At 45.0% G+C, this 14141-nt stretch overlaps 1 protein-coding gene across 1 annotated transcript in view; it reads right to left on the bottom strand.

Annotated features, from left to right (window-relative positions):
• The window catches only part of TBX20 (T-box transcription factor 20), a 53554-nt gene extending 39742 nt beyond the window's left edge, over positions 1-13812 (bottom strand). Inside the window, exons 1-3 of the mRNA XM_063116107.1 lie at positions 13674-13812; positions 5998-6238; positions 1238-1402 (exon numbers count right to left, since the gene is read on the bottom strand). Of these exons, the coding sequence (XP_062972177.1) occupies positions 1238-1402; positions 5998-6238; positions 13674-13812 (545 nt within the window). The remainder of the gene's footprint in view (positions 1-1237; positions 1403-5997; positions 6239-13673) is intronic.
• Positions 13813-14141: the final 329 nt, after the last annotated feature.

Below are 14141 nucleotides of genomic sequence, written 5' to 3'. Positions count from 1 at the left end.
ACTATTGTGATGAAGAGGGAATTTGACCAGGTGCTGCATGGTTAGAAATGACAGCTGCTGAAATTCCCTTTTCTATACAACTGATAAAGATACCAGAGCCCTGTCCTTCTTTCCATATGGTCACCCTACTCACTATTTGCTGCAAAAGGTTTAGTGGCCCAACCTAACTATGGCTTAGCATGTCATTGGGAGCATGCTGGCTCCATTTCCAAACTGAGCTAACAGGACCTCACTAATCCCTAGTTTCCCCCCCACCCCCGTCCCCAATACATTATGGTTTAGTCAGAAGCTGAAAGACATGTGCCTTCAACTGAAAAACAGGTTATGTCCCTTTGCCTCAAACAGCAAGCCAACAATTAACCGACTACAGTACATAAACACAAGCTGTCAGCTGAAAAAAGTAATGTCATTTCATGAAAGGCATCAAGCTACAATCTAATTTTTTTTATTTTTTTTTGGCCTTGCACTTGGCTAAACACACTTGGATTTCTTTGAGGTGAGAGAGTGGAAAGAATTGTTGCAAGAGGGGTGGGGAATGAAGATATTTTTAAAGGCTCTGTTTAAACTGTTTGACATAAAAACATCTCATTTTTAATTTTTATTTTGTTTGGTGGAAAGGGAGACAAACCAAATCCTTTTGATCTCTGGACACGATCTAGTTGAACTCTACCTGGATCATGGCCAGAGATTTTAAGGATTTCAAAAGGGGAGAGAAAGATAAGGATATGCATAACTCTCCCATTAAAATCTGCTTACATTTGGCTGCATCACATCCATTGTATACACATGGACCTTTTGGCTCATATAAAGGATTCCATCACCACCTCAGCCATTGATTTCAGCAGCCACCAATTCCAGCTGTGGTGCTTTATAAAGTGATGCAAAAAGAGAACAGCAGATATTTTTGAGTATGTGTGACTGTCTGTCTATTCCTCCAGGATTTCCCAGCTGGCCACACTCCCTTTCCCCGTCTATTGATATTTAGTGGTTTACCAGCTTTTGTACAGTTTTATTTCCCCATTCTAAAAGTTTGAAATGCCTTTCTTAAGGCTAAATTACTGGCGGTAAGCGCTTGAAGCTACAGCATCTCGGCCCTTTGCCCTTTTGGGCCACACTCCTTTTGCCTTTTGGGCCTGCCCACCCTTGGAATGTGTTCCCAAAAGAATCTCCAGAATGGATTTTCTTGGGCTGAAAGTGGTTCTCCACCCCCTGGTGTACAACTTGCAAACGGGCTGACCTTGCAGGCAGAGGAGGGTCGGCTTTGCCGGCAACCAACCAGGAAGACCTGTGGTAGGCGTATCTGTATCTCTTATTGTCCACTGGAACAATATCCATAAGCACAATGAACTTAGCTTCTGGATCCACGCCCGAAAAGGAAACCCGGATGGTTGGAAACATTCTTCTGAAAAAGACAGAAGCAAATGAGATGATGAATATATAAAGTAGAATGCCAGAGAAAAGAAGAACCCCTTGGAGACTGACCAGAAACAGACATTAGAGCATGGCCACCAGAGAAACAGAGGAATTCCAAACATGCCTGCATCTCTCTGTTTAGAGATATTTAAAACAAGCCATATCTCCCCACAATATATATTGGCTGAAGCCATTCCATCTTTTAAACATTTTAAATGCATTTTTGGGAGGGGATGGGGATGAAACTGTGACTTGATTGCCATATGCAGTGAAGAAAAGAAATTTGTGTGGGAGATCTCTGTTCTTCACGTTCCTTTCTGGCCATATGGTAAACCAGAGGAAGCTCGGAGAAGAGAAGGAAGAGGCAGGTCAAAGTTGCAACCTGATCTTTGTGAACACAAAGAAATGGAAAGGGATTCTAGTTAACGTTTAAGAATGGGGGGAAGACTCAATAACCTGAATGAAGACACTGCTGGTGCAGAGCAAAAATGAGGGCAAATGCTGTGATGCCCAAACCGCAGTCATGAATGGTCACAGTCCCCGTAGCCATGCTCCCAAGAAGAGTCCAAAATTTCAACCAGCCACATTGACCTGTATCCCCAAACCATTCAATCTGGATCAACACAGGAGCAGGTCCTTGGTAAAGCTAATTGGTCTTAAACTGCTCATCCAAGAACAAGCCAACCCCAAATACTTTGTATTACTTATTGAATTTGCCCAGGTGGGTGAAAATTTAATTTTGGGTCATTTTTTATCATTATTTGCCAAAATCTACACGTTTCTTCATCTTTGGGATGCAAAGACCTTGAGATTGAAACAATTCAAGAGTGGGAGAAAGCAAAAGTAACAGATCCGCTCATCTCTACTTGGCTTTGGAGCGTCAGAATCCAGAGTCATGCTTTCACTTCGCATCGCATCTGAAGCAAATAATGATTTCCCCTGTCCCACAGTACTGCACACATATGGCCCTGATCCGGTGCCAGTAGCACACAATGTTATTTCCACCTGAGGAGTTGAGGAGATCCTTGCTAGAGTGGAGAATGAGTGGGAATAGGCATATTTAGGTACAATCCCCATCATATATTTAAAAAGTTACTGTAAACATATGCTTCACCGCTGGAGATGAGCACACCGTCTTCAAAAAGCTAATTTTAAAAAAAGCAACGGAAGAGGATTGCTTTGCTTAGTTGTTTGCTTGATTTTAATTAATATTCCATGGCATAAAATGGTGGGCATTCTACAGAGAAACAAACCATCTTTGCCCATGGTGTTCATTGCTTTTTCTTTTTAAACTGTTGAAATATCCCCATGATTAAGGCTGCAATCCTCTGCTCACTTTCCTGGGAGTAAGCCCTATTGAACTCAATGGGGCTTACTTCTGAGTAGACATGACATGTAAGTGGGACAATTGAGATACACTATTTTAAAAAATCGAAGATTACAAAATAGAAGCATTGGGATGGGATTGTGATCCTAGCAATTTTGCAACACAATTTGATAGGTGCTTGTGACACACACATACAACCATCTTTACATTCTCTAGTCGAAGGCAGTAGATCAGCGTTGCCCATCCTGGGACCCTCCAGATATTTTGGACTACAGCTCCCAGCATTCCTGACCATTGGCCCTGCTGGCTTGGCCAATGGAGAGTTGAAGTCCAACAATATTTGGAGAACATCAGGTTAGAGATGCCTCCAGTAGATAGAAATGGGAGGAAACCGAGCACTTTGCAATTGACAAAATAAGTCCTGGGATAATGCATTTCCCCCACAAGTATAACTCAGAGAAGAGCGGTCTAGATCCCAGAGCATCTGTTGAAGAACTACTTTGCATTTATTTCACTAATCTCACCTTACCCCTTACTTTAAAAAAAAAAAAGATGTCTACACCTACCATGTTTTAAGTATAGATCTCAATTGTGAAGTGTGGGTGTGATAAATCTGTGTACATAAACAATTGTATCCTACAGGTACGTTTGTTAGGGAGATGCTTTTGGCTGTGGATCCTCACTTAGTTTGTTCACTCTGTGGCAAATCCAGGTTTCCTCTGTGTAATGTGTGAAACAGTATTATGAAAACCTTGATCTAGAAATGCCTAGGAAGAGGGAGAGAAACTTTCTTCTCTTTCTTATGATCATCAGGGCAACTGTCACAGATTAAACAATACCCAATTTTTCACCTTTAGCTTTCATGTTTTGGCTTTCCTCTTAAAGTGAAATGTGGGTTATGCAGTTCTTAACAGGGCAGCGCCATGATCCAGCACACCTTGTGACTGTTGTGAGACCAAAGGAATATCTGCCAGAGGGCTTCATGAATAGCTTCAATAATTAGAATGAAAGAAGTGGTGCTTTTGCCTCAATGAGCTCATGGCAGGGAGTGGGGTGGGGTGAGATTTGCCAAGATATTTTGTAGAGCTCATTCAGACAGCTTCTCCTCCCCTCATTTTCTTTTTAAAAGTCTCCCCAAGTAAAACATACCCATTTAATCTGATGCAGGACAGATTTTTTTGCATGCTCGGTGGTGGCAGCAGTTTCCCCAACTTGGTTTTCTCTCTATCTGTACTGGACATTTGGAAGCCAACCCATAATCTCAATGAGCCTACCTCACAGGGTTGTTGTGGTAAGGATCAAATGGGGGAATGACCAAGTACACTGCTTTGAACACCTTGGGAGGAAAGGCAGGATAGAAGAGTGATACGAACAGGAGAAAGCACACCAGATTGTCCTCCTTTACTTAGAAGGCAATGCCCCATTGATTTAAATCCAAAGCACTTTGCAGGGCTGACTGTCCCATGAAGCAGTGTGGAGTTTCAGGCCAGAGAACCTGGGAGCAGAAGGGATCCCATTTTTGCAGGCAGCTCCAGGCTCTAACCTGGTGTCATTTTATTTTTAAATCCACACCGTGCCATTCCAGAGAAGGCAGCCTTTCTAGCAGGATTGTAGATTGGCCTAGCCTGACGGTAAGAGATGCAGTGAGAAAGGAACAAGTGTCCTTAATAAGTCCTCCTACCAGTTTTCCCAAGTATGATTATTTATTTATTTATTTATTTATTATTATTGCATTTATATCCAGCCTTTTTTCCTCCAAGTAACCCAAGGCGGTGTACATAATCCTCCTCCTCTCCATTTTATCCTCACAACAACAACCCTGTGAGGTGGGTTAGGCTGAGAGTCTGTGACTGACTAGAACCTGGATCTCCTGACTCCCAGTCTGACACTTTAGCCACTACACCACACTGGCTTTTATGCTTAAATGGGACTCTTACAGCGAACGATCACTGATACTGGTGTAATGGAAAGAAGCTCCATGTTTTAGCACACAGCAACTGGACTTTCCTTTTTCAATGCTATATATTTTGAATTACGGAAAGTTATAATTTTACCATTGTAGTAAGTGTGTGTGTGTGTGTGTGTGTGAATAAAGAATTTTGGGGGGCAGAATGGAAGCACTATTACAAAAACCCCTGAGGGCCCAAGTCGTTTAATGAACATTTTGGATAAGGTGCTAGTATGCATAGCAGAAAAGCTTCACGCATCTGATGAAGCAGACTTTAGTACATAAAAGCTTGTGCCATAATGAACGTGTTAGTCTTTAAGGTGCTTTTGTTGTTTCTGCTGTAACAGAGTAATCTGACTGGAAATTGCTCTTCTTCTCCCACCCACTCCTACAGATACCACCACCATGCCTCTACAGTGTCATTAGTTCTTAAATCATATTGGATGAATAAGTAGTATGTGGTGTTTTGTTTTTTGTAATGGTTTTGATGCTTTAGTTAAAAGGCATGTTCGCTCCTCTATTCCAAACTAGTCCAATGCTGCTAACTAAAAAAAATATATAAAAAACAAATCCAGACAATGCCCCAAAGTTACTTTTTGCATTTCAGCAATATTATTTCTCAGTCTGTTATTAGTTTCCCCACCCCTTTGAAAAAGAAGAAAGCACAGAACTATTTCTGCTGGTTTACATGATCTATTAATGTAAGGATAATACCTGAAAGTCGTCCTCTGTGAGTTATAAAGGCAGATGCAACACACACACACACAACAATGTGTTATCCCTTAAACAATGCATGTTCATCACTCTCAGAGACTTCAACATCAACCGATGACATGCGTGTGTGAAACAGTCATCTCAGACCAAAAACAGACAAGAGCGCTCATCTCATCTGACAACACCTCAAACACAATCCTTCTCGGTGGTGGCAGTTCACACATCCAGCTGCGCGTCATCCAGTGTGTCCTGGCATGATGGAGTGATGAGACATTGAATGGAGACAAAGGAATCCGCAGCTCCCCCACCTTCGGGGTTAAGGAAGTTCTCCCAGCACAATCCAGAGTGTTCAAATATGGGATGGGTAAGTTCCCAGCTACTTAGAGCAAATGACCCAACTCATGGAAAATTCTTCCTTCTTCGGTTTCAACGTGCTCTGTGTCCTACAACTTTATACTCTCACCTTCTCTCCTCTTGGATTTCCACTTTGAGGCTGCAATCTTACCCACACTTACTTAGGAGTAAGCCCCACCAATAATGCTTATTCTGAGCAGACCCCCAACCAAGTCCCTCCATGGTTGTCCCAAGCTCTTACCTTCCCGACTTAGTGATGATCATCTCAGTGCCGAGGTCATGGAATTTGTCCCAAAGCTCTTTGGTCTCCAGACTGCAGGAGATCTTGGCCATCTCCTCACTGGGGATGATGGGAGTGGTGGGGATAAGGGGTTCGGTGCAGAGGGAGGAGGGGCTGCTACTGCTGCTGAAATCCCCAGGCGTGTCCAAACTGGGCAAGTCGTTCAGAGGCTGAGAGCAAGATGACTTCTCCACAAATTGCTCTGGAAAGAGGACAAAAGAGAGAGACCAATCCTTTTGAATAAACCAGTCGCTACATCAGAGCTTTAAAAAAAGAAAGAAAGAAAAGAAAAGCCAAACCAACTGCCCAGAAGGTGGCCTAAGGGACTGAGAGGTGAAACTGACAACAGCTAGGAACCAGTGCACTATAACTCCAATAATCAGGAAACAAGATTGGCGTGCACGGGAAAGCCTCAGTCTGGAAGCACCCAGAGGATCAAGATAATCGAACCAGGCTTAGGGCACAATCCTTTGCCCGTTAAGACAGAAAAAAAAGTTCTACAACTCCCAGCTGGTGAATACTGGGAGTGTTAGGATCCCCCCTTCTAAATATGCATAGGATTGTGCCTTTAGTCTACTGGGTATCCTTTCTCCCCCATTCTCATCATATCTGAGCCAGCAAACATTTACTCTGTTGGAAAGCAGACCCTTGAAAAATACAGTCATGTTTTAGCAAAAGTTAAACTCCCTGAACTTCATCGTGGAAGTAAAATACAGTGTGGTTGTTGTTGTTTTTTTTAAAAAAAACCTCTCCTGCTAAAATAAATGAACTTAGGTTGCAAACATGTGGTTTTCTCCGGGGAACTAAATAGGACAAGGAGAAGCATTTGAATATCTGATGGAACGCCTCTCCCGACATTAACCTACCTGTACACTGCGCTCAACATCTAAGGTCCTCCTCCGAGTGCCTACTCTGAGGGAAGCTTGGAGGATGGCAACAAGGGAGAGGGCCTTTTCGGTGGTGCCCCCCCCCCCCCCGTGGAATGCTCTCCCTGATGAATTTCGCCTGGCACCAACGTTGTTATCTTTCAGGCGCCAGGTCAAGACTTTTCTCTTCTCCCAGGCATTTAACACCATTTAACAACGCTAAGTTTGTTTTTTAACGGACTCCCAGAACTGTTGTTTTTATGTTTTTAAATTTTGTACACTTTTAATGTTTACTGTTTTTAAATTTTGAAAACTGCCCAGAGAGCTTCGGCTATGGGGTGGTATAATGTAACAAATAAATAAATAAATTGTAGTAAACACAGATGTCCTCTCCCAGGCTGCACAATCATTTTCTATTAGTGGGAATTCAAACTGACCAAAGGGTGAGTGTGTGTGTGAGTGCTGTATATGAAAAAGTTTCCCCAACTCCTCGCCCTGCACTCATCCCATGTATGCCGTCTGGAGTTCACTGGAGGAGAGGCGGGATATAAAAGTAATGAATGAATGTAAATCGATAGATAAAAGGGCCATGAGCGTTGAGTTGTCCCGACATAAGTGCCTAGAGGAAAAGTCAAATTTAATTCAACTAGATGGCCTCTATTCTTCCAGGTCAAAGTGGACACGCAACAATTTCGCTTGGTTTTATCCTGACTTTTGACTCCACTACCTCTGCCTGGAGAGGTGTTGTCCTACCTACAGGGCCTTCCAAAGAGAGCCCCCTGCTTTAAGCGGGGCGATTGTTCCAGTAAAACAAACGATCCTTTGACCCTTATTGCAATCTCCCTTCGCAAGGCAATATTGGCTTTGCAATTGCGAAACCCAGTTCACCCTTAGCTGAGAAGCGGGAGGGCCGCGCTTGAGTCCCAGGACCCCGGGAGAAGAGGCGAAGAAGACGACGCCTGCAGCCGGGCAAGCGCGTGTCACCCAAACGATCTGCTCAAAACCGCGGAGCTGATGAGTTCGGGGAAGAAACAGGACAGCTGTTTGTGTGGAACTGAGGCCAAGTAAAATACTTTTTCCCGAAGCGTGTCCAGCAGCAATGCCCTTGTTTGCGTTTTTACTCTAATGTGTGTGCAGGGCCCCAATCCAGATCTTTAAGACAAAACAAAACAAAAACCTTCCCCCATAAGTTACGGTCCTGATCTGGATCGGGGCCCGGTGCCTACTCTAGAGTAAAAACTGGGTAGTGTGGGGAGATACAGCGTTAGGGTGCGTGTTTAGACAGGAAAAAGTCAGAACACTCGTAGTGCTGGAAGTTGTAGGGTTCCCCTTCCCCCGACTAAACATACATAGGATCGCGCCCTATGTCTGTTTTGGTCTTAAGGGGAGCTGTTCTGGGGAGAAAGGGATTAGCAGCCAGGTGTGAAATCCAGTCGGCGGCATCAGCGAGCGGGGAACATCTTTTGCTGAAGCCTCCCTGGAATGAAGCGGGATTTCCGTGAGATTTCCGCAGGAGAAGGTCCCCGCCGGGTCGTGCCTGGGATTTCCAGCTGACCGGAGGAGACAGGCCTGAGTGAACGCAGGCAAGGAGTCGAATCGCCCCCTGTTCTCGCCGTCCTTAAAAAGGAAACCACTTGAGAGGAGGGCCTAGTGGTGAGGGAGACCTTATCCAACTGGCCTCCCAGCGAGCGGTGTACACGGGAAAGGAAACCCAAAATAAAACTTGCCCGAAGCGACAGGAGTTGACCGGAGATACGCTCGGGGGACGTGACCCCGTCAACTAACTCGAGGGATCCTAGGTAAACGTCGGGATTGTATCTCAGGATTTGAGCGAAAACGTTTAACCCACCAAATGCCAGAGCACGCACGCACGCACGCACACACACACACGCACGCACGAGTTCCTCCTTTGCCAACGAGACTAGTCCTGTGTAAGGCTGCCAACCGAAGCCCACCTTTTCTAAAGCAAGTCCCATAGGGGGGGAAAAGTGAGTTTAGCAGAGCAATCCTATACCCAGTTTCCTGGAGTGGGGTAGGGGAAGCTCTACTGAACTCAGTGAAGCTTACTCCCGAGTAGACATGTATCGCGTTAGCACGATAGACATCCTACACGTGTCTATCAGAAGTGACGTCCATTGAGTTCAGTGGGACTTACTTTCAGGGAAGTGTATATAGGCGCCCTGTGACCTTACATCCAAGAAAACCCGACTCGGGTTGGGGTGTTCGAGTGTCAACGGCAGCAGAAAATCGCGGCAGTCCGGTAACTATCTCCGATTAAACAAACGGATCAGATCAGCCGTTTTTCACTCGGATTTTCTAAAAACTTGTGAATAGGCTAAGACCCTGATCCACAACTCCCCTTTGGGCCGAAGTTCCGAATTCCCCATGCCACTGAAGACAATGGACATTAATCCGGTGAAATCCTGCCGGTAAAGTCAGCATAAAAGCCGGATTTGCGGATCGTCTTAATTGGCAGTGTTAATTTCGAATCGGAGAGAACAAGCCTTTCCTAAAACATACAGGCGTTAGTAAGAACCACAAACGTATCTACACTTGTGGATGGACAGAAGATGGCAGTTCATATTCTTCCAACACCCCATTTAGGATACCCAACGGGAATTTCTCCTGCGCCAGCCCTATTGAAATGAATGGAGCCGCCTCTTGCGCAATCCCATTAAACTGAAAGGTGGCTTGCTCGGGACAAATACTCGGGGCTTGACTTGGAATGAACTCCGATTTACAGGGAAACCAGTACTACTACTAATAATAATAATAATGTTAAACAGTTATCTCATCCCCACACAAGGAAATTAATTGCAATAGCTGCACGATTATGAACAGAATCAGGCTCACGTTTTGCTGGAACTTTAAAGGGTTGTCCTGTCTGAATTTTTCCTTTAAATTGCTTCTGGCCTCCCAAGTCTCAAACACCATGATGTCAACAGGACATCCCATACGGTCAGCTTCGCAGCCTTAAATGCAAAAGTTTCTTAAATAGGGATACAGTTGGAATGTCCAGAAGCAAATTTTCAATCAAGTAAATCGGTGGCAATAGACGTCCTACATAATCCCTCCACGGTAGGGTGGGTAAATCGGACAGCTATACAGCAGGATTCTTGGGTACATCCTGAAGGCATTCAAATTTAAATGCTGATTTTCCCGTCAGTCCCATTGAAGACCACAACAGGCCCCAGATCCAACGGGGGCTGTAATTGTTTGCCCGGATCTGGACATAATTCATACCCTGAACTCGTGATGATGTCCCATTGGGCTTAACTGGGATGCCCCATGGTTGTCAATGGACTTGCCCTCTGGGCAGAGCCCAACATTTCCCTGAATCTGGTTCTAAACAACTTCAGGATGCACAAGAATTAGCTGAAGTCTCTGATGGGAAATGGACCAAACGGAACCGAACGCCAGTTGGGCCCTGTTCTTCCAGCAGAAGAAAACCAGCAGCTAAAAGGTGGCACACACAAAGCGTGGGATCTAATGTTAGTCCCACTTAGAGTAGACCAATGGAAATAAATGGTCCAAGTTAGTCGTGACATTAAGTCAGTGATTTCAATACTACCCACACAGTCGATTTGGGGCATTAAGTTAAATGCCATCGATTTCAACTAGATTTAAAGAAAGCCTACTTTCCTCCAAAGCAGAGATCAAACAAATTAAAAAACAAAACAAAAAACCCTTATCAATAAAGGTATAGACACACAATCGCCTCTTGATCATTTCAGTCACTAGTGGGGTTAGCTTCACAGCTCTAAAAGATCTGGACGTTTGTATCTCTTTAGTCCTGAGTTTGACTGTTCTGCTTATTTTTATTTAAGAACTAGAGTGAGAGAGACCAGCATTTCCCCAAGCGCATGTGAAAAGCACATCTATGCAAATAAAGAGCGATCTGCGAACTTCCGCTCTTGCCAAACTGTTGTGAATAACATTAAACAAATCCGCTTGGCCAAACTACCTAAAGAATCGTTATTCAAAAGTCTTTTATTAAAGTATGACATTTAGAAGGGGAAAGCAGGACTGGTTATTTTAGAAGCGAAAGCTTCATAAGCAAACACATCAACAACAGCGGATGAAATGTATTGCCTCCATTTCAAAACCCAAATTTGCTAAATTTTGTTCACATTATCTGTTTCTAACCACACAGTAATTTCAAGTGAGGTCTCTCGTTCTCCCCTGTTTATTAGCCAAGATAAAAGTAGTATCTTAAACTTGCATTATTTCTCGGTTAAGGTTTTTTTTTAAAAAAAAACCAACAACCATAAAGGAAACACAGAAGTTATTAAAATATGAGCCAGTGAAGAGAACTTGCTTCCAATTCCAATAGCTGGGGTGTGGATCCAAGGATTTGCCTTAGATAGTGGATGAGGCCGCACTTTCCTCCTCCTCCTCTTGGAAAAAAAAAAGTATTTCGCGTCAGAAGTTCATAGAAATTAATAAGAGAGCCCTTAGATCCCTGCCCCAGGAAAGTTACAATTATCTGAAAAAAATAATTGTATTTTTATAACATTTTTTGTTTTGTTAAAAAGAATTAAGATGGAAATACCCCTCAACAAAAAGATTGTTTTGCAAGTATGATGAAATTGGAAGTCTGCAAAATAGTATTTTAAGATAAATCAACAATGAGAAACTTTTGGGTTTTTTTTCCAGATAATTGTAACTTTCCTGGGGCAGGGATCTATTTAGGGCTCTCTTATTAAATTCTATGAACTTCTGACGCTATATACTTTTTTTTCAAGAGGAGGAGGAGGAAAGTGCGGCCTCATCCATTATCTAAAGCAAATCCTTGGATCCACACCCCAACTATTGGAATTGGAAGCAAGTTCTCTTGAGAATCAATGGGACTTACTTTCAAGTCGCTGCTGTCTTTAATGTTTAGGAACTGTGTGTTAGTAATCAGTATACGAGTACAATAGCAATATGTTTATCATGAAACAAATCCCACTGAATGCAGCAGAGACTGCTTGAGAGTAATCATGTTCAGGATGGGGCTGCCATCAACGCAGACAAGAGGAGGCTTACTTTAGGATTACATTCAAACACTTGCAATTGGATTGCAATTCAGAACCTGTCAAAGTCCTGCCCCCGACTTCACCGACATGGGGACTGGCCTTTTACTTGAAACAAATCCCTCTTCTTTCATCCGTTGCCTTAACATCTAATCACCCCCATCCATCCTAAAAGTATTTACTTGAAAGGAAGTCGCTCCGATTGCTTAACGGGAACTAATTCCATGTAATGCACTCCGGATCATAGCCCCAGAAGGCGATCGGACTATTAGCTGGAAAGGAATCCTAATAATGTCAGAGACGCCCACTGCCTGCCCCGACCATTATTTGGAGGCAAATACCTTAAATTATTATTATTATTATTATTATTATTATTATTATTATTATTATTATTATTATTATTTTAAAAATGAGAACTCCTACCCAGGAAAGGACAGCCTGATCCTTTGTCTGTTTACTCCTGAAGCAAGTCCCACCAAGCTAAATGGACCTCCCAGCGCGATCCTGCGCATGTTTGCTCCGGAGTAAGTCCCACTGTGTTCAGTGGAGTTCCGTCTACAGCCAAATATGCATACGATTGTGCCATCTTACGGGGAAGTAAATGCACACAGAATTACCACCTTACGAAGATCCATCAGATTCCTAATAATTGCTTTAACTGCTTTTTCCGGATTGAGGGCCCGAAACGGCTGGCCCTAAACCCTTTTGCTAGGAGAAAGAGGGAGAAAGAAGAGAGGTCAAACAGAAAAGCCAGCTGAGCCCAATTTCCTTCGGCTGCGGCTGAGACTTTTCCACGTAGCAGTTTTCTGCATGGCATCGGAGCCGATCCCATCTAAGCCCACTTGAAAGTCAGCTCCACCGTGTGCAATGGGACGTGCTCCCCTCCCCCCAAAAAATAATGTGTGGGGCTGCAGGTCTTTGGTGTGGCGCACCAGGACTCTCCATTCCATTTTAGGGAGATTGGGCTCCTTCTCCTGCTTCCAGGCTACATTTGAAACGTTTGTTTCAGCGCAACTTAAAACGTTCGATCCGATTTTTGTTTTGACGCCTTAGGGTGCCATCCAGGATCACTGGAATCAAGGAGAGCAGAGACCTTGGGGACGGAAGGGGCATCTATTCTTCAACCAGTATTTCGGAAGGCTGCGATTCTAAACACAGGCGCGCACACAGAGAGAGAGTTGGGCGTAAGTCCCATTGAACTCAGGCCGTAGCTAGACCTAAGGTTTATCCCAGGATTGTCCTGGGGTCAAACCTGTTCATCTAAGTGCCACACAGGGCATCCAGCACTCAGGCAGGGACGATCCTGGGATAAATCTTAGGTCTAGCTATGGCCTGAGTCACATGGACAACCCCACAATCGAAAAAAGGAAAAGAAACCAGATGTCAACCCAGTCCAAGCACATTGAGCTGTATGCGTTCTACGGGAGCCACTCTGGATCGATCTGGGAAAAAACACACACACACGAAAACACACACACACACACACCACGGAAAAAAGCACACAGTCAGACTCACGGAAACACACACACACACACAGTCTGACACATGAAAAAAACCACAATCAGTCGCACGAAAACACTCACACAAACTAAAACACACAGAGAGAGACGCATCCCGACAGCACTTACACGAAAACAGACAGACCCAATCAGATGCACGAACCCCCCCTCCCCAAAAAATAACACCCCCTCCCCACACACATACACAATCGGGCGCAAAGGTTTCCTCCTTCCCCGGCGCGGAGGAGGGCGCTTACCCAGCGGCTTGATGGTGCTCTCGGCGCCCTCTTTCGCCTTGGAAGTCCCGCTTGACATGAGCGCCGCGATGGAGAAGGCGTTGGCCCGGGAGGAGAGCTGAGGCTTGGCGGCGGCGGCGGCGGCGGCGGTGTACTCCATGGCTGCGGAGCGCGGGCGGCGAGCGCAGCCTCCGGGTCGCGACGAGCCAGCCGGTCCCTCCTCGGCCCGGCCGCTCGCCCGGCCCTTCGCTTCCCTCTCGCTTCCGGGCGGCGCAAAGTTGCGAGCAGCCGGGATGGACTTCCCGGGCCGAGCCGAAAGGTGGCCGCGGAGCTGGGCAGGGCGGAACTTTTCGAGACCCGGGCGGGACGAGTGCAGGGAAGCGCCGAGCGGGGCCGGGGTCGAGCTGCGCCGCGCTGCTCGGCTCCCTTCCCTCGCGAGGGGATGGAAGGCGAGGCGAGCCGGGTCCGCGCTGTCGGCCGGGGCAATGC

Source organism: Elgaria multicarinata, chromosome 1 (genome assembly GCF_023053635.1).
Source record: "Elgaria multicarinata webbii isolate HBS135686 ecotype San Diego chromosome 1, rElgMul1.1.pri, whole genome shotgun sequence".
Classification (NCBI taxonomy): Eukaryota; Metazoa; Chordata; class Lepidosauria; order Squamata; family Anguidae; genus Elgaria; species Elgaria multicarinata.
This window is presented reverse-complemented; position numbering and strand designations above follow the sequence as displayed.